At 48.8% G+C, this 17,599-nt stretch overlaps 1 protein-coding gene across 1 annotated transcript; it reads left to right on the top strand.

Annotated features, from left to right (window-relative positions):
• Positions 1–1,053: 1,053 nt before the first annotated feature.
• On the top strand, positions 1,054–16,999 carry LOC103008471 (CMRF35-like molecule 8). Its single transcript, XM_028167362.2, has 7 exons — positions 1,054–1,114; positions 3,551–3,880; positions 4,980–5,121; positions 7,203–7,297; positions 11,365–11,402; positions 11,849–11,956; positions 12,825–16,999. The coding sequence occupies exons 1-7, from the start codon at positions 1,054–1,056 to the stop codon at positions 12,957–12,959; spliced, it is 909 nt and encodes a 302-aa protein (XP_028023163.2). The 3' UTR covers positions 12,960–16,999.
• Positions 17,000–17,599: the final 600 nt, after the last annotated feature.

The raw sequence follows: 17,599 nt of genomic DNA, 5'->3' as shown, positions 1-17,599 counted from the left end.
AGCCCCTAGCTATTATTATTGATATTTTACAGGAGTCACGGGTTTTGGTCAAGGTCACGCCAGTGGTACGTGGACAAGCCACAACCTAGCCTCCTGCTTCTTCTCAGTCCAGTGCATCTGCCTCTTAACCTTGACGTTCAAGACCTTGGCAATGACTTTTGGTGGTTGAACGGAAAGATATACATTTCTGGAAACTTTAGAGCCAGAGCAGGAAGGGAAGGGCATTCTGGGGACTCCAGATGGTGGCATTCGGAGTTACTATCTGCAAGCTCTCAGGTGACACATCACACATTAGGACTAGTTTCCTATGCTCGTGTGGCCATTCTGGGCGAGCTGGGGGCACTTGTCACAAGGAATATGTGTGTGTATGTTTAGAGTCTGAGCTCCCCCAAGGAGGAGTCCCTGCAGGCTTGCTGAGACCTGCTCTGTACTCAGCCCTGAGCTGGGTCCAGTGGGAGCTGCATGGGAAGGAAGGTCACAGCCCGAGGACCTTCAGGCCAAGTGGAGGACATGTGTCCAAGACGAGCAATCATTCAGGGACTCTGGGGTCGTTGTGCCACCTTTGAGGTCCAGGCCTTGAGCCGGGGCTGCTCCTGGAAGGGCTGGTCCCCAGGGCAGTCGCTCTGTGGGTGCTGTCTGGGGCCCTCGCTCCTCCCCCAGGGCGCTCACCCTGACCACCTCGACTACGGGGAAACCGAGGGAGTTACTGGCTGGACCAGGAGGGACCTTGACACTGCGGTTTGGGGGGTGGGAGGGAAGGGGAGGTGAGCTGTGGGACTGGGGAGGGTCTCCTTACTGGAAATACATACAGAACCCGCGACACGGCCGGGGCGTCTCAGGCCCCGGCGGTGGCCTTGCTCCCTCAGCGAAGACCTCCATCTTTTCAGCAGCTCCAGAAACAGAACCGAAAAAAAGCCGAACGAGGAAGCAGCGAAGCCCGAGGAAAAGCAGAAGTGGGAGCCTGGAGGCCTGACACTCCTCCTCGAGGGGGGACTGAAGCCTTGGGACCAGCTGTGGCCTGGCGCTGTTGCAGGCGACATCTCTGCTGGAGAGATGGCCTGGTGGTACCAGGCCACGTGGCTGCCCCCAGCTCTGCTGCTTCTCTGGATCCCAGGTGAGGGGCTGCAGTGGTGGTGGGGGGGTGGCAGGCGGGGGGAAGAGGGAAGGTGCGAAGGGGAGAGCTGCACGGGAGGTGTCAGGAGACTCAGAATGGGACACCCTCTGTCCACCGCATAAGGCACACATCCTCGGAAGGGTAGGGCTGAGGGTCTGTCTCCCCTTCTGCATCCATCTGGCCTTAGATGAGCCACAGTGGGGCAAGGATGTGGGCCCGGAGGAGGGGCTTTGCAGGAGGTTTGGGGATGAATTATTACAGGAAGAAGGAGGCCGAGAGGCAGGCACACCAGGGTGAGTGGCAGGGTGACCACCAAGCGCACCCGGGGACATGTTTATTGTCAGGACGCTCCCTGTGGTTCACGGGTCCCAGGGGGTGGAGGAACCTTGGGGACCGGGCAGGGGCAGGCCTTGGTCTCAGGGTCATGGAGGTGAATGACTGTCCAGGGCGGCTCGAGGGGCAGGGATCTGAGGACTAGGGGGCCAGTGGTCTCCAAGGAAGGGAGATGGGACTCCCATCCCATGGGGAGAGTGGGGCAGAGCAGCTGTGGGACAGAAGGGGGAGGCTTGCTCCGGGGAGAAGAGGGCGTCCTTGCACTTATTTCTCTCCTAAGCCTCCAGGAGCTTTCAGGGCTCTCCTCAGATTGCTCCTGCAGTCTTGCTAGGTTTATTCCTAGCATTTTTAATTTGGGGGTTGTTTTGCTTATAAATTGCACATTTTCTTCAATTCTATCTGCCAACTAGTTGTCAATAGGAAAGCTGTGAGTTTTTGTGTATTAATTTTGAAATTGGTCATCGCCTCACCACTCATTTTAGAAAATATTTATTATTTTGGACACCTGTGGACTGAGAGCTGCGTGGGGTGGGAGAGGTGCTCACACCCAAGTGTTTGTTGAGGGCCTACTATGTGTCGGGCACTTGTAGACATTGAAGATATAAGAAGAAGGCCCCCAGAGTTTACATTCCAGTGTCTTCAAGTGATTTAAGAACCTGAAAAAGCAAGTGAAATTAAAGAGTTCTAACTCTAGCAAAAGAGAGCAAGCCACCCCTCCCCCACCACTCTGGGGGCCTGATCACAGAATTACAGGGGTGGTGAGGAGTGGTACCCAAATGCATCAGGGAGGGGGACGTGTCCTCGGCTTGGAGGCTAGCATTACCATCGCATGCATCATCTTAGTGCCCCAACTCCCCTTAGCTGAGGACTCTCTGGGAAAACGGCAGACATAAAATCTTAGAAACAAAACATGAGCTTCCAAAAAAAAACAAACACTAGCTTCCCTTGAAAATTAAGTCTACAGGATCTGGGCAAACTGAAGTAAGACCCAGGATGAAATGAAGGTTGTCATCAGTAAACTTTCTGTGTGTGTGAAGGATTTTTTTTTTTAATCCACAAAGTTTACCAAGTGTATCTAGTCTTCTTTTTTTTTTTAATTTTTATTTATTTTTATTTATTTATTTATTTATGGCTGCATTGGGTCTTCGTTTCTGCGCGAGGGCTTTCTCTAGTTGCGGCAAGCGGGGGCCACCCTTCATCGCAGTGCGCGGGCCTCTCACCATCGCGGCCTCTCTTGTTGCGGAGCACAGGCTCCAGACACGCAGGCTCAGTAGTTGTGGCTCACGGGCCCAGTTGCTCCGCGGCATGTGGGATCCTCCCAGACCAGGGCTCGAACCCGTGTCCCCTGCATTGGCAGGCAGATTCTCAACCACTGCGCCACCAGGGAAGCCCTATCTAGTCTTCTTTTGTGAAATATTTGGCAGCCCTTTCTTGGTGCATATTCCCTTGGCGGGAACAGATTGCTGTGAGTGGTTCTTCAGGTTACTGAGCTGCTCAGGGCTCAGGGTGAGATGCTCTCCCTCAGGAGGAGCTGGGTGCTTGGAGGCGAGTTCTTATTGTCCGGACAAGTTCGGAAGTGGGAGGTCCCTGGTTGGTGAGGGGTGGGAAGGGCAGAGGAAAGGAGGTTGGGATCTGGAGGAAGGAGCTGCTGTGATCAAAATCTTAGGGGTGTGGGCTTCCCTGGTGGCGCAGTGGTTGAGAATCCGCCTGCCAATGCAGGGGACACGGGTTCGAGCCCTGGTTTGGGAAGATCCCACATGCCGCGGAGCAACTGGGCCCGTGAGCCACAACTGCTGAGCCTGTGCTCTGCAACAAGAGAGGCCGCGACAGTGAGAAGCCCGTGCACCGCGGTGAAGAGTGGCCCCCACTCGCCGCAACTAGAGAAAGCCCTCGCACAGAAACGAAGACCCAACACAGCCAAATAAATAAATAAATAAATTTATTAAAAAAAAAAATCTTAGGGGTGACAGCGTGGACGGGGGAGGACTCTCTGGCTGATGGGAGGCGGCTGGCATGAGATGGGGGAACACTGGGGGGTGACCCCCAGGGCGCCCCTGACCCAAGCCCACCTAATGAACAGCCAGACTCGGTTGTGTTTTCCAGGCTGTTTGTCCCTGAGTGGCCCCAGAAGAGTGACAGGCATTGTGGGGGGATCCCTGAGCGTGGAGTGTCGGTACGCGGAGAAATACAGAGACAACAGCAAATACTGGTGCAAAGCCCCATGTTTGTTATTTTGGAAGATTGTGGAGACCAAAGCGTCAGAGAGAGAAGTGATGAGGGGCCACGTGTCCATCAGGGACCATCCTGCCAACCTCACCTTCACAGTGACCTTGGAGAGCCTCAGAGAGGACAATGCAGGAACATACGAGTGTGGGATCACGGTACCATTTTCACTTGACCCCACCGTCCACGTTGTGGTGTCTGTGTTCCCAGGTGAGCCGTGCACACTCCTTCCCCCTGTACCAGCAACAGGGTTACCTGAAGAGTGTCAGGTCAGAATAGCCAAGGCAGAAATCTGATCAGAGACCAAACTCTGTGTGTGTGTGTGTGTGTGTGTGTGTGTGTGTGTGTGTGTGTGTGAGAGAGAGAGAGAGAGAGAGAGAGAAAGAGAGAGAGAGAGAGAGAGAGAGGGAGAGAGTCAGGGCGCTGGTACCTCTCCTCAGTCTTTTTTTTTTTTTTTTTTTTTTTAAACCCAGGAGGCCTGGACTGGTTCCAGAGCCCACTGCTTTTTTTTTTTTTTAATTATTATTATTTATTTTTGGCTGTGTTGGGTCCTCGTTTCTGTGCGAGGGCTTTCTCTAGTTGCGGCAAGCGGGGGCCACTCTTCATCACGATGTGCAGGCCTCTCACTATCGCTGCCTCTCTTGTTGCGGAGCACAGGCTCCAGACGCGCAGGCTCAGTAGTTGTGGCTCACGGGCCTAGTTGCTCCGCGGCATGTGGGATCTTCCCAAACCAGGGCTCGAACCCGTGTCCCCTGCATTGGCAGACAGACTCTCAACCACTGCGCCACCAGGGAAGCCCCTCTCCTCAGTCTTGAGCGATGGGAAGGTGCCTGTCAGGGGAAGGGGAGGCCGAGAGAGTGAGTGTGCCAAGGAGAGAGGAGGGCGTGCTGGGGGCAGCCCCACAGAAGGTGGGGAGCTGAGTGGAGAGGTGGGACGGGACAGGGCCGTGTGCCGAGTGCAGTAGGAATGCTAACAGGATCTGCAGTCCAGACAGCCGTCTCTGGCAGGCAGCGTGTGGCTGTGACTTGGGGTTGGGGGAGAACGAGCCTGGGAGTGGGAGTGACTGTGGGCCCTCCAGAGGACCCTGACCTCATCAGCAGGATGGAATCGGGACTGTTGGGGACCTGTGTCCTGTTTGGAAATGCTCACTCGGCCCCGGGAGGGTCCTGGGGAGACTTTGGCTGCAGGGTCCTCCATCCTGCCCTCTTCCTGAGTGAACATTTTGTGTGAAATCAAACAATAAAGGTATTGGCGAGTGGTGGGAGAGTCAGAGAGCACTCCCTGGGTCTGATTTGTGTTTCTGCACCAGCACCAGTGTCAACCCACCCTACTACTGTGGCCGAGACCTCGACAACCACAATCAATATTTCAACCATGTCATTCACCACCCTGGCCATAGTGAGTCCCACCTACAGCGCCAGCAACGAGGAGGAAGCCATGCAGGGGTGGGGGTAAGGCGCCCGAGTCCCCATGTCTTGGAGGTGGGCTTCCTCTTGTCCATTTGGGGTCGGGAGCCCCATCCCTGTTGGCTGGGGACCTCTTGCTCCCTTGCACCCAGGCTGGAAGCCAGTCTGTATCTCCTAGCTTGGGTTGTAGGGGTCAGGGTGAACCTGCCCTGGGCTCTGAGAGAGGGCTCAGGCCGGGCAGAAGCTGGGGGCTGGATGGAGGGAAAGTAAATTTAATGAGAGCTGATGATATCCTACCAGGCACATACTAAATGCCTCACATGAATGTTCTCATTCGTTACTCACAACCTTTACCGTTATTACCCTCATTTTACAGACCAGTAAACCAAGGCTCTGAGAGGTAAGTGACTGGCTGGGTCATGCAGCCACTGAGGCAAGCCAGGCTCCCAAGCCAAGTTTGTGAGATTCCAAAGTCTTAGATTCTTTCTTCTAAATTTGGGAGTCTCGATCCTTTTTTTCAGGGGTGGGAGGCCAAAAACCCCGGGAGAATCTGACAGCATTTATAGATTCTCTCCCCAGAAAATACATACTGTCAGAAACCATTTCTGGGGTTCACAGACTCTCTATTCTGACACCACCTGGTGCCCTGCCAGTTGGTTCCGGCACTGACCACCTGGAGTTAGCACAGACCCCAGAGTCCCATAAGACTCCTAAGGCTCAGTCCCATAAGACGGCTGACGTCAGAAGTGCCAGAGGACTTTGGGGATTCCCCAGGCCATCACATTTCTGATCAATTGGATGCCAATTTGGGGGTTCCCATGGGAAGTGCTGTACTTACAGTTTTATCATAAAGGATAAATGTCAGGACCAGCCAATGGAGAGACCCTCAGGGCGAGGTCTGGGAGGGTCCTGAATGCAGAGTTTCCGTGCCCTTTCCCAGTGGGGTCAGGGGACATCACCCTCCCAGGACATTGATGTGTTCACCAGCCAGGAAGTTCCTCCAAGTCTTAGTGTTCATAGTTTTTATTTGGGTTTCATGATGCAGGCATGACTGATTGAGTCATTGTCTGCATGACTGACCTCACTCCCCAGCCCCCCTTCACTTCCCTGAAGGTCAGGCTGGCTCAGAGCCCCAGATCTCTAATTACGTGGTCAGTCTTTCCGGCGACCAGCTCCCATCCTGGGTCATGCCATCTCTCAGCAAAAACTCAGGCAGATCTAAGGGGCTCGTGAATAACAAACGTACTCCTATTACTAGGAAAATCCCAAGGATTTAGAGTCTTCCTTCCAGGAGCTAGGGGCAAAGGCCAGTCAGGTTCTTTATTACATGACACCCCCAAGGCCCCTCCACTGGCTTCCTGACAACCCAAGTGACAATCCTAATAACAGGCAAGGTGAAATGCAGGCCCCAAATATGCCACTTCCAGAAACTGGCTCTGCAGATACACACCTGGGGGACAGAGCTGGGTTTTGTATGGCTGAAGCCTATGCAATTTACAGGGGGCGGGGGAGTGCATCTTTAAGAAAGGACTAGAGCATTATAGATGCAAACCAGGCATTAAAGAAAGGGCCTGAGCAAGTGAGGGACCAGAAACCCCAGGTTATGTCAGCTTCCCAGGAGCTCAGCTGCTGCTCGTCCAAATATGAAGTGGTATAGTTACAAGGTGATTTTTTGCAGCCATGTTTGTAATTGAAGTCGACTGGGAGAAATGCCCATAGAGAGGGAAGAGTTAAATAATTTATGGTCCGTCCATGCAATGGAATACTATGCAGCTGTAAAAAACAAACAAAAAAACACACCCCGAAGGACTTCTTTACGTACTGACACGGAAAGCTCTCCAAGATGCATTGTTAAGTAAAAAAACTAGTGTTTATACTCTGCCTCTTTTGTGTGAAAAAAGGACATCTATAAAAATAATATACATTCGTATTTTCTTGTATCTGAATAAAGAGCCTCTGGAAGGTTCTTAGGTACACCGTGTGTGTGTCTGTGGGGGGATTTAGGTAGATGGGGGATGTGTAGAAAGGAGACTTTATACCATCTACATTTTTTCAATGGGACCTTATCTAACTATTGAACAAGAGAGGGAAGACATGATGTCCCACCTCACCCTCTCTCCCCTCAGGCTCCAAGTGCCGCTGGCCTTGTTGGCACTTCTGCTGCTTCTGTTGGCGGGCATCTCACTGCTGGCCTGGAGAATGGTTCAGAGACGGATCAAAGGTGAGTGAGTTCCTTACACCTGCTGCCCCAGGGTAGGCAGGCCCCGCCCACAGCCTCTGGTCTTCGAGGCTCTGTGTCCTGGTGCCCAGAATGGTCCTCAAGAATGCATCCCCTGAGACCACATATCCCGGGTGACCCTAGAGGGCAGACCCAAGAGGCGATATCCTGGCATGGCGGATCCAGGCTGTGGGAGATGGCTCCCCAAAAAGAGGTGTTTCCCACAGCGGGGCCTGGGGTGGGTGCTGGTGCTTCTGTCTAAACCCTTCTGTGACCTCCCACACTCTCCAAAGTCCAGGTCCCCACAGAACAGTGAAGACCCTCTGCAATCTGCCCATCCTTACACTCTGGAAGGCAGCTGTTTCCCAACTTCTTCTGCGTTTGCTCTGGGCACCTGGGGTGCCCCCCTGCCTCTCTGTGGCTCACTCCTGCTGGGCCCTAAGCACTGCTCTCAGATTTCCTTTCCTCTGGGACCTTTTCTTGGCCCCCAAAGAGCAGCTTAGGGGCCCTTTCTGGGTGGACCTCGGTTCTTCCACCATCATAGCCCTTTTCACACCAGATTGTCACACCTGCTTCCATGCCTGCCTGCCCACCAGCCCGTGCAACTCCTTAAGATCAAGGATCCTGACTCAAGAAAGTACAGTACTTGTTGAATGAATGTATTATTTAATATCGTCACATCGGGCGCCCCAGGAAGCTCCAGGCATCTTGTGGTCCAGTCGCTCTTCTCTGAGCTCAGATTAAAACAGAGAAGGTAGGGTGCACCCAGCATCCTGTCCAGCGCTCAGTAAGTAGGTGCTCAATAAACAGTTGAGCAAATTAAATAAACAGAAGAACAGAGGAACCAGTGAAGCTGTGGTCTTGTTGCTGGCTGGAGGCCCAACTGTCACCTGGAGGAGAGCAGGTTTCTGCCTGAGCTGGAATGTGAGCCTTAAGTTTGCTTACTGGGCTGAGGGTTCTTGATTCCATGTGCACAAGGTTCTGGGGGGATGTTCATTCGTAGTTACCAATGCTGAGCTTTTCAAGGTTGCTCTGCTCCATAGCTGCAGTGCTAACTGGGAGTTGGTACTTTCTGGGGGCCGGGTGGAGGGGACCCTGCATTACTCTCTCACCTCCAGCCTCCCCGTGGGGTTCAGCCTCTCCCCCCAGCACAGCTCAGGCCTTTAGGAGAGAAATCAGCCTCAGCATATGTGTCCTTGGTGGATGGAAAGAAAACCACTTCCTCTTCCCCATCTGCTGTTCCCATATCATTTTTGGGAACCCTCCCCCTAAACTTCAGCCCATACTGCTTACCACATGGGGGTTTTCCCAGCCTGGATTGCCTCAGATCTGTGGGTCCCGGCCATCTCCACGGTGCCCTTTCACCTAAAAAGCACTGCCCCCCCCCCCCCGCTTAAAAAAGGGATGTGTGATCGCTGTAGAAAATTGGAAGAGTAAGTAAAGCACGAAGAAGGAAATAAACTCACCGTAATAAATCAAAACGGAAGCTCGCACCACCTAGAGAAAACCAACCACGGGCATTTGAGTCACGCCCTTGCAGTCCCTTGCATATCTGACTTCTTAAAATGTTTGCATCATACTGTAATTCCACTTTTAAACCTTAACATATTGTATGATTTTCCCTGCTAATAATGTTCTTCTAAAAATCCCTGACTCAGAGTTGACTTGTGCGGGTGGGTGACACCTTGTTACGTGATCTTTGTTTAACAGGAGAAAGGTTTTCTGTTCAAGTAGGCTGACTGTCACTCCCCTGCTCTGCGTCTCAGCTCCTGTCTCCTGGCTGCATCTGGGGTTTTCTTCCCGGTGTCCTTGCCCCTCCCACCTCAGCCTGATGCCTGCCCTACCACCCACTCATGGTTCTTCCCCTCAGCCCACTCTTGTTCATTCATTCATTCAATCATTCACTCACTCAGCAAAGCTGTCCTGAGCACCTATTGTGCACCAGGGCCTGTGCCGGGCTCTTGGGGACACTGTCATGACCAGGATAGACTGGGTCCGCCTTCAGGGTGCATCCCGTCCAGCTGGTTGCCACCCAACTCTTTCAGTGCCAACTTTCTTCCCCAGGAATGGACTCCCATCCCTTCCTCACCAGCCCCCTCCCTCCTTCCCATTAAATCACCCATCTCAGCTGAAGGGATGGAGGGTAGTGGGGCACCCGCCTGCAGCATTTGGAACAAAATGTGTTCATATCTCAGAGCCCCTGGTTGCATGTTCTGTTGAGTCAACTGGTGGGGCTTAGCAAACACTTCTGTCGTACGTGGCCTTGTGTCTGCTGAAGGTGGGTATCTCACCTTTGACTTTGGGGCCCCCTCCCTGAGGCTGGACAGTGTCTCCCCGCAGCTTTTAGTAGACTGGGCTCTGGAGTTCCCTGGCGGTGCACCCAGACCTAGGGCATTCTGGCTGCGTGTGCATCACCTGCTCCCCATCGGCTTCTGGGGCCCCGGGTTGAAAGGGCCAGGGGTGCACAGAGTTTTGCTCAGAGGCAGGACACCTGCAGAGCCACGCTGCAGGAGCCAGAAGCAAAAGGCTGTGTGACCTGAGCTGCAATCCCTCAGAGCTGACAGGGCCTCGTGTCTGGGAGGGACAGACTCCCAGGCCAGGGGGTCAGAGCAGATGACCCTTGTGACTTTGTATAGTTTGATGCGGCTCTAGGTCTCTGCAAGGACACTGCCTTTTATTTTATTATTTTATTTTAAAAAATTTAGGGCTTGTTAAAACACAGATAGCTGGACTTCATCCCCAACGTTGATAATTTAGTACATCAGCAGTGGGGCCTGCAGATCTGCATTTTTTAAAATTGCGGTAAAAAAAATACCTACCATAAAATTTTTTTTTTCTTTTATTTATTTTTGGCTGAGTTGGGTATTTGTTGCTGCTCACGGTCTTTTCTCTAGTTGCAGCGAGCAGGGGCTACTCTTCGTTGTGGTGTGCGGGCTTCTCATTGCGGCGGCTTCTCTTGCTGTGGAGCACGGGCTCTACGCATGCGGGCTTCAGTAGTTGTGGCTCACGGGCTCTAGCACGCAGGCTCAGTAGTTGTGGCGCACGGGCTTAGTTGCTCCGCGGCATGTGGGATCTTCCCGGACCAGGGCTCAAACCCGTGTCCCCTGCATTGGCAGGCAGATTCTTTTTTTTTTTTTTTTTTTTTTTTAAACTATTTAAGGGCTACTAATTTGTGGGAGTAATCCAATTGTACACAGTAAACATTTGCTTTTTTTTTTAAATTTATTTATTTATTTATTTATTTTTGGCTGTGTTGGGTCTTCGTTTCTGTGCGAGGACTTTCTCCAGTTGCGGCAAGCGGGGGCCACTCTTCATCGCGGTGCGCGGGCCTCTCACTATCGCGGCCTCTCTTGTTGCGGAGCACAGGCTCCAGACGCGCATGCTCAGTAGTTGTGGCTCACGGGCCTAGTTGCTCCGCGGCATGTGGGATCTTCCCAGACCAGGGCTCGAACCCGTGTCCCCTGCATCGGCAGGCAGATTCTCAACCACTGCGCCACCAGGGAAGCCCCCTACCATAAAATTTGCCATCTTGACCATTTCTAAGTTTACAGTTCAGTAGAGTCATGTATATTTACATTGTTGCAAAAGAGACTTCTAGAACTTTTTCATCATACAGACACTTCCTTTTAAATGAGTGTCCTTCCTTTCTTGTCTCTCCCACCTGGGAACTTTTTTTTTGTTTTTGGCCATGCCACGCAGCATGCGGGATCTTAGTTCCCTGACCAGGGATTGAACCCATGCCACCTGCATTGGAAGCGTGGGGTCCTAATCACTGGACTGCAGGGGAAGTCCCTGGGGAACACTTTTATGAGTGACTGTTTGGAGAACTACCTTTGGCCCCTCTCCCCAAGCTGGAGCCTTCCTGCTCATTCGTTTATTCATTCATTTCCTCATTCACTAATTCACCCATTCAACAAACCCTTGAGTTCCTACCATGCTACCGGCCTGAAGCGATAGGTCCCCAGGGCTGAAGTCTCTGGGGAAAGGCCTTCCTCCGGTTGGACCATAGGGATCCCCATCCCTGACCTGCTCTGGGATTCAACCTCCTTTCTCTTCTCTTGTCTCTTTAGCTGGTGAGAATCCAGAGCCTCCCCAGAACCCCAGTCAGGTAAGAAAGGCTACTGCAGGAGGTGTGTCTGGGTAGCTGGGGGGAGCACAGAGGATGTTTGGGGCCTGCACTGTCCCATCAGCCAGTGGAGGTCTGTGTGGATCACACGTGGATGGAGCGAGGTGCTCACCCCGAGCGGGAAGGACAGTGCCTGGGAGATCCGGTCACTGGGTCATCATGAACTCTAGCCAGTCTCTTCCCACTCCAGGGAAAGTGGGGTGAGGGAGGGTCCTCCCAGCCCAGCTGTTGACCTGACCATTCAAATGCTCCCCAGAGAGGACCAGAGTGTGGGAAGCGGGAGGCCGAGTGGGAAGGCTGGGACACTGAGAGCAGAGAGGGAAAAGGGAGATGCTTGCAGAGAAGGAGGGACAGAGGGCCCTCTGGGCTGGACCATGGAGGGGCTCTGTGGACACCCAGCAAGCCCTCACACCTCATGCCCCCCCTAGGCTGCTGAACAGAGTGAACCCTGCTATGAGAATCTAGAGCTGCAGATGTGGCCCCTTCTGGAACAGCCCGTTAGACCCACCCAGGAGGAGGTGGAATACAGCAACTTGGTGAGTGCAAGGGCCCAGCTCCCGTCACAGGGACCCCGGGCTATGATAGAGGCATCACCTTGTGGGGTGGCAGCAGGCAGAGAGGCGAGTGAGGGGATCCACAGTGTTTCTCTAAGACCAGGACACGTAGAAAATGGGGCAAGTGTAGATTTTGCCAAAGGTTGTTGTCCTTGTAGCTGGGGGTGAGGGGGGTGGGGTGGGAGATGAGGGAGCTATTGAAATGGCCAGTGATTATCAATAGTCAACAAAGTACAGCATTTATTAGGCACCGACCATGTACCATACACCCAACGTTAAAGACTATGATTTCTCACTGTTTTGGTCCTATCATCTCTTTGGAATGAACTCTGCTTTTCAGATTTTTATCGATGACCCCCTATGGGGTCAACCCTTCGGCACAGCCATCGTAAAGTAGAATAACGGAAGAGGTTGCCTCCCAACCCCACCCGGCCCAGGGTCATAAGCCACCCATTAGTGGAACAGTTTAGACAGAGGCTGAGGGATCAGTTGTTAGAGAAGATGAGGGGGAGATTTAAGCATCAGACACGTGGCCCTGAGACTAACAACATCCTTGTTTTTCTAACTTGGTGACTAATGACCTCAAAGTAGACTCCAGGGAATCCCCCGGCTCTGAGGCCTGGGACTTTGTGCTGTGTCTTGAGCAGGTCGGGTGGAGCAGGAGGGTGGACAGGATCTTGGAGACCAGCCCTTGCAAGAGAAAGAGGCCGGGACAGAGGGGAAGGGTGGAGGCACCGCCCCCCAGTGGAACCTCTCTAAGGTCCTGTCTGGTGTCTCCCAGACTCCACCCTCAGCTGGGGGGTTCCTGCTTCCCCTGCCTCTCCTGAGCCTCTGGTCTCTGTCTCTGCAGGGGCTCCCCAGTGAAAACCTTCACTACACCTCCGTGGTATTTGATTCCCGAAGCCAGGATTCTAAGACGGACAGAATTCCCTCCCAGAAGCCCCAGACGCAGGAGCCAGTGTATAGCATGGTTAAGAAGACATAAGCTTGTGTCTCCAGCCTTGCCAACCGGAGGGCTCTGTGGGTCACAGGAGGCCCAGGGCTCAGCCCCCACCCATGTCTGTCTCCACCTGCTCCCCTTGATGGTGACCGACAAGGCAGCTGGTCTCCCCAGGACTGTCCCTCTTGTGCCATCAGCCAGGCTGGCTTCATTGAGGATGACCGGGAGTGGCGTTCTGGATGGACCTGTGGGAAACCTTCCATCCTACTGGCTCTCGATGCATCTCTCCTGTCTTCTCTTCTTCATCCCAGCTCTGCGTGTGGAGGGCAGGAGCTCAGCCCCATGTGACTCCAGGAAAAGATGTGGCTCATGTAGGGTGGTACCTTCGAATAGCTTTGTAAATCACAGCCCCATGGAAATGTCTGGGATTGCTGGGGAGTGGGGAGAACTGATGGAGAGCCAGAAGAATACAAAGGCACTGAAGGCTGGGTCCCCCTCATCTTACAGACAAGGAAACTAAGACCCAGAGAGAAGAGAGTCTTGCCCATGGCTCCAGAACTAGCGGCACGTTTCTCTGGACTCTTAGGTTTACTGTTAATATAAGAGATATTAATAAAGTTTAAAGTATCTTAAGGGAGAAGAAAAAATTAAAAGAAAAATCCTTTCTTTTGAAGGCTGAATAATATTCCATTTATGTATATACCACATTATGCTTATCCATTCATCTGTCAGTAGATACTTGGGTTGCTTCTACGTTTTAGCTCTTGTGAAAAATGCTGTTATGAACATGGTGTACGAGTATCTCTTCGAGACCCTGCTTTCAATTCTTTTGGGTATATACCCAGAAGTGGAATTGCTAAATCATATGATAATCTATTTTTAATTTTTGAGGAACTGCAATACTGTTACCTGCAGCAGCTGTACCATTTTACATTCTCACCAACAGTGCACAAGGGTTTCCAATTTCTCCACATCCTTTTCAACACTTGGTTTTGTTTTTCCGGTTTTTGTTTGTTTGTTTTTTTTAATAGTAGCTATCCTAATGGATGTGAGGTGGTATCTCATTGCAATTTTGATTTGCATTTCCCAAGTGATTAATGATGTTGAGCACTTTTTATGTGCTTATTGGCCATTTGTATATCTTCTTTGAAGAAATGTCTATTCAAGCCTTTTGCCCATTTTCAAATTGATTTTTTTGTAGTTGTTGAGTTTTAGTTGTCTATATATTCTGGATATTAATCCTTGTCAGATATACGATTTGCAAATATTTTCTCTCATTCTGTGGGTTGCCTTTTTACTATGTTGATAGTGTCTTTAGAGCACAAAACTTTAAAATTTTCATGAAGTCCAATTTGTCCATTTTTTCTTTTGTTGCCTGTGCTTTTTGGGTCATATTCAAGAAATCATCGCCATATCCAAGGTTGTGAAGATTTTGTCGCATATTTTCTCCTAAGAGTTTAATGGCTTTAGGTCTGACATTGAGGTCTTTGATCCATTTTGAGTTAATTTTGTATATGCTGTTATGTAAGGGACCAACTTAATTCTTTTGCATGTAGATATCCAGTTTTTCCAACACCGTTTGTTGAAAAGACTGTCCTTTCTCCATTGAATGGTCTTGACCCTCAGGTCAAAAATCATTTGACTATATATGTGAGGGTTTATTTCTGGACTCTATTTTATTCCATTGGTCTATGTGTTTGACTTTATGCCAGGATCATTCTCTCTTTTTTTTTTTTTAAATTAAATTATTTATTTATTTATTTTTGGCTTAATTGGGTCTTCGTTGCTGTGCACAGGCTTTCTCTAGTTGTGGCGAGCAGGGGCTACTCTTTGTTGCGGTGCATGGGCTTCCCATTGCAGTGGCTTCTCTTGTTGTGGAGCACGGGCTCTAGGTGCGCGGACTTCAGTAGTTGTGGCACGTGGGCTCAGTAGCTGTGGCTCTCGGGCTCTAGAGCACAGGCTTATTAGTTGTGGCACATGGGCTTAGTTGCTCCATGGCATGTGGGATCTTCCCAGACCAGGGCTCGAACCCGTGTCACCTGCATTGGCAGGCGGATTCTTAACCACTGCATCACCAGGGAAGTCCCCAGGATCACTCTCTTTTAATTACTGTGGCTTTACAGTAAGTTTTGAAACCAGGAAGTGTGAGTCTTCTAGTGTTGTTCTTCTTTTTCAAGATTGTATTGGCTATTGGGGGTCCCATGAGATTCCATATGAATTTTAGGATGGGTTTTCTATTTCTGCAAAAAATGTCATTGGAATTTTGATACGAATTGCATTGAATCTATAGATCACTTTAGGTAGTATTTTTAACTTAACAACATTAAGTCTTTCAATCCATGAACATGGGATGTGTTTTCATTTATTTACGTCTTCTTTAATTTCTTTCAGCAATGTTTTGTAGTTTTCATTGTACAAGTCTTTCACCTCCTTGCTTAAGTTAATTCCTAAGTATTTTGTTCTTTTTGATGCTATTGCCAATGGAATTGTTTTCATAATTTCCTTTTCAGATTGTTAACTGTTAATGTACAGAAATGCAACTGATTTTTGTGTGTTGATTTTGTGCCCTGTTACTTTGCCAAATTCATTTATTCATTCTAACAGGGTATTTTTGGTGGAATCTTTTTGGGTTTTCTACATATAAGATCATATCATCTGCAAACAGATAATTTTACTTCTTTCTTCCCAATTTGGATGCCTTCTATTTCTTTTTCTTGCATAATTGCTCTGGCTGGGATTTCCAGTACCATGTTGAATAGAAGAAGCAAAGTGGGCATCCTTACCTTCTTCTTAATCTTAGAGGAAAAGCCGTCATTCTTTCACAGTTGAGTATGATGTCCACTGAGGGTTTTCTATATATGGCTTTTATAATGTTGAAGTAGTTTCCTTCTATTCCTAGTTTGTTGAGTGTTTTTATCTTAAAAGGATGTTGAATTTTGCTAAATGCTTTTTCTGCATCAATTGAAATGATCACATGGGCTTTTCCCTTCACTGTGTTAATATAGTGTACTACATTGATCAATTTTTATGTTGAATCATCCTTGCATTCCAGGAATAAATCTCACTTGGTCATGGTGTATAATTCTTTTAGTATTTTGCTGAATTCTGTTTGTTAGTATTTTGTTGAGGATTTTTGCATCGGTGTTCATAAGAGAAATTGGTCTTTAGTTTTCTTTTCTTATAGTGTCTGGCTTTGATATCAGAGTGATACTGGCCTCATATAGTGATTCTGGAAGAGTTCCTTTTTTTCTATTTTTTTGGAAGAGTTTAAGAAGGACTGGTATTAGCGCTTCTTTAAATGTTTGCTGGAATTCACCTGAGAATCCATCTGGTTCTGGGCTTTTCTTTGTGGGGAGGTCTTTGATTACTGATTCAGTCTCCTTATTTTGTTATTAGTCTGTTCAGGCTTTCTATTTCTTCTTGATTCAATCTTGGTAAGTTCTAGAAATTTGCCCATTTTATCTAGGCTATCAAATTTGTTGGTGTACAGTTGTTCGTAGTACTCTCATAAACGTTTTTGTTTCTGTAGAATTGGTAGAGATGTCCCCACTTTCCTTTCGAATTTTGGTAATTTCAGTCTTCTGTTTTTCTTAGTCCATCTAGGGAAAGTTTTGTTGATTTTGTTGATCTTTCAAAGAACAAACTTTTGGTTTCGTTGATTTTCTCTCTTTTCCTCTATTCTCTATTTTGTTTACCTCTGCTCTAATATTTATTATTTCCATCCTTCTGCTAGTTTTGGGTTTATCCTTCTTTTTCCAGTTCCTAAAGTTGTAAAGTTAGGTTTTTTATTTGAGATCTTTGCTCCCCTTTTTAATGTAAGCATTTAAATTTCCCACTTAACACTGCTTTTGTTGTGCCCCATAAGTTTTGGTAGGTTGTGTTTATGTTTTCATTTATCTTTAAGTGTTTTCTAATTCCATTTATGATTTCTTCTTTGATCCATTGGTTGTGTAAGAGTGTGCTGTTTAGTTTCCACAAGTTTGTGAATTTTCCAGTTTTACTCTTTTTCCCTTTTCAAGTATTTATAAATAAACATAAATTGGTTGGTTATGTGTCAGTGTCAATTAGTTTTTTGAATTCTGTCTTATAATACTGCGTAATCTCTTATAAGAAAAAAAAATTTTTTGAGCATTGAGTAATGCCCTTGCAGTATGAATTGGGCCAACCATCAGATGTAGCTCCTCTCCTGTCTCAACATGAATAAAATGCAGTTAAAAAACAATGAATAGAATCCAGTTTAACTTTTGTTATTTATTTCTAATTTCATCCTGTTGTGGTCAGAGAAGAAACTTTGTGTATCTATCTTTTTAAATCTATTAAGACTTACTTTGTGGCCTCATATATGGTCTATCCTGGAAAATGTCCCATGTGCACTTGAGAAGAATAAGTATATTGTTTTTGGGTAGAGTGTTCTGTATGTATCTGTTAGATCTAGTTGATTTATTGTGTTAAGTTCTCTATTTCCTTACTTATCTTCTGTCTGGTCCTTCTATCCATTATTGAGAGTGGGATACTGAAGTCTCCAACTACTATTGTAGAACTGTCTATGTCTTCCTTCAATTCTGTCTGCTTTTGCTTCACATATTTTGATGGTCTGTTGTTAGGTCCATAATTATGTATAATTGTTGTATCTTCTTGATCTTACTACCTGTCCACGTTTATGTTGTATGAGAAAATAAACCTGA

This window comes from Balaenoptera acutorostrata, chromosome 20 (genome assembly GCF_949987535.1).
Source record: "Balaenoptera acutorostrata chromosome 20, mBalAcu1.1, whole genome shotgun sequence".
NCBI classification, from domain to species: Eukaryota; Metazoa; Chordata; class Mammalia; order Artiodactyla; family Balaenopteridae; genus Balaenoptera; species Balaenoptera acutorostrata.
The sequence above is the reverse complement of the archived record's forward strand: the minus strand, read 5'-3'. Positions and strand labels throughout refer to the sequence as shown.